Source organism: Olea europaea, unplaced genomic scaffold, assembly GCF_002742605.1.
Source record: "Olea europaea var. sylvestris unplaced genomic scaffold, O_europaea_v1 scaffold16626, whole genome shotgun sequence".
Lineage (NCBI taxonomy): Eukaryota > Viridiplantae > Streptophyta > Magnoliopsida > Lamiales > Oleaceae > Olea > Olea europaea.
In genome coordinates, this window is record NW_019234293.1 from 1 (window position 1) to 2,381 (window position 2,381).

At 33.8% G+C, this 2,381-nt stretch overlaps 1 protein-coding gene across 1 annotated transcript; it reads left to right on the top strand.

The window, feature by feature from the left end:
* Nucleotides 1-1,916: 1,916 nt before the first annotated feature.
* LOC111377503 lies at nt 1,917-2,355 on the top strand (the record flags this gene model as incomplete). The annotated part of the gene is made up of 2 exons (XM_023000614.1): nt 1,917-2,052; nt 2,145-2,355. Coding segments are annotated over exons 1-2 (347 nt in total), but the record flags the coding sequence as incomplete, so codon positions are not given.
* Between the last annotated feature and the right edge of the window lie 26 nt (nt 2,356-2,381).

Sequence of the window (2,381 nt, forward strand, 5' to 3'; positions counted from 1 at the left end):
TGAGCCAAGGCAAGGTGTTAAGCCATGTTTGTTTAGCATTGAGTCACTGCATTGTTTGAGGACAAACAATAGTTTAAGTTTGGAGGATTTGATAAGTGTGTTTTTACACACTTAATTGGTTCATAAACATGACTTAAACATGGATAAAATTGTTGAATTGTGACTTAATCCAGTTAAATTCATGCATTATAGGTAATTCAATGGAAATTGTGGAATTCAGGAGAAAAGAGCCAAAGAAGGACCAAAATGCAACAATTTGAAAGTTCAAGGACCAAAGGTGCAAATATTGAGAAGTTGAGCTAAATGCAAAACGAGAGTGAAAACATGCCAAGTATGAGCTCAATGACAAAGCAAAACAAATGGAAGAAGAAAGTATTGAAGAGGGACTGAAATGAAGACAATTGAAAGTTGGAGGACTAACGCGCAAATACTCAAAAGATGTGCCGAATGAGGGGCATGAGAATTGATGGTCTCAATCATCAATTGGAAAACAAAATTTGTTGAAAAGATGAAGAAATCGAAGAAAGAAGTCAAGAGAAGCAACAAGGAAGTTCAGGGACCAAAATGTAAAAACCACATAGTTGGTTACATCTATGCGACCGCATAGTGTAACCATCTATGCGGTCGCATAAATGGTTACAGGAAAAAAAAATTGGGCAACTCAAATGACCTATGCGACCGCATAGGTTTCTTCTATGCGGTCGCATAGAAGAAACTTCGGGTGATTTTCTGCAGTTTCCTTTTTCGACTCCAACTCCTTTCTTACCTAAATTGGACACGCTATATATACCGTAAAACACGTCCAAAACTAGGGTAGACGTTTTTGGAAAAAAAAAAGAGGCACACAGGAACATCAAGATCCAAGAATTTATGCAAGAAGAAGGAGGATTTCATCAAGATTGAAGATTTCAAGCAATAATTATAATAGGGTGATGTCTTCTCCTTTATTGAATTTTTGTAATTTTCTTCAAAATATGATAGGCTAAGGTTTTTGTTCATTAGGAATTTGTTAAACCTTTTGATGATTTAAATTTCCGTTATTTCATAAATTCAACATTGGTTTCGATTGGACAAATGTTTGATTTATATGATTTGAATGTTTCCATAATTATTTGGCCAATTATTATGTGATTGTAGATGATTTATTCTTTGCATTCGAAAGAAGGGGAATAAATTCGATAGAATATAAATCGACATAGGGTTCGATAGGGGATGGAAACTTACCTCTATGCCTTATGCAATTCATGAAAATGTTCATAAAAAGTCATGCATTCTTGTACATTGCATCATCCATAGAAATATAGGCTGGTGGTGTGTAAGAGTAGATTCAATATATATCGAGAGAGTGTATTGGATAATTTAGGAATATTGAATTGGCATTTTGTTCCATCGACTAGTTGAATTTGTGAAATTAGGGTTTTTAATAGTCAATTGGGGATTCAAGTTCTTAATGATTTCATTTCAATTCATTTCAATATAATAGTTCTAAAATTGTATATTTACATTTCAGTTCCGTGTTTATTTCATTAGATTAGTGAAATTTCAAAATTAGGGTTTCCAATTTTGAAATTAGGGTTTTCTTTGCAATTAGGGTTTCAATTTGGGGGTTTCTTCCAAAATTGGGACTTTTCACATTTAAACCAATTTTTCATTCAATTAGATTCAGTTAAGGTCACATTAGTCTAATTAGAGCTAATTCAATCCTCGTGGGAACGATACTTGGACTCATAATCCATTTTACTACTTGTTAACGAACCGTACACTTGCGGTGGGTTTTAAAATCGAAAAGAAATATTTTGCGAACAAACACTATCAAATATTGTTTGTGTAAAGCATCGATTTTAGCACTTCCTAACTTTGACAAAATTTTCGAGATTGAGTGTGATGCCCTAGGAATAGGTATTGGAACAGTTTTAATGCAAGATAAGAGACCTATAGCCTACTTTAGTGAGAAGTTAAGTGGTGCAGCTCTCAGCTATCATATGTATGACAAGGAGCTCTATTCACTTGTTCGAGCCTTGGAGATTGGCAGCATTACATGTGGCCAAAAGAGTTTGTAATTCATTATAATCATGAATCATTGAAACATTTGTGGGATCAAGGTAAGTTAAACAAACGACATGCACGCTGGATGTAATTCATAGAAACTTTTCCATATGTCATTCGTTACAAACAAGGTAAGAAAAATGTAGTAGCAGATGTATTGTCGCGAAAGTATGTGCTTTTAACTACTTTAAGTGCAAAATTGCTTGATTTTGAGTACATTAAGGACATGTATGCTAATGATTTTGAATTTTTCAATATTTACAATTCATGTCATAAGGGGGCTGTAGATAAGTTCTTTAAGCATGAGGGGTACTTGTTTTGGGAAAATAAATTAT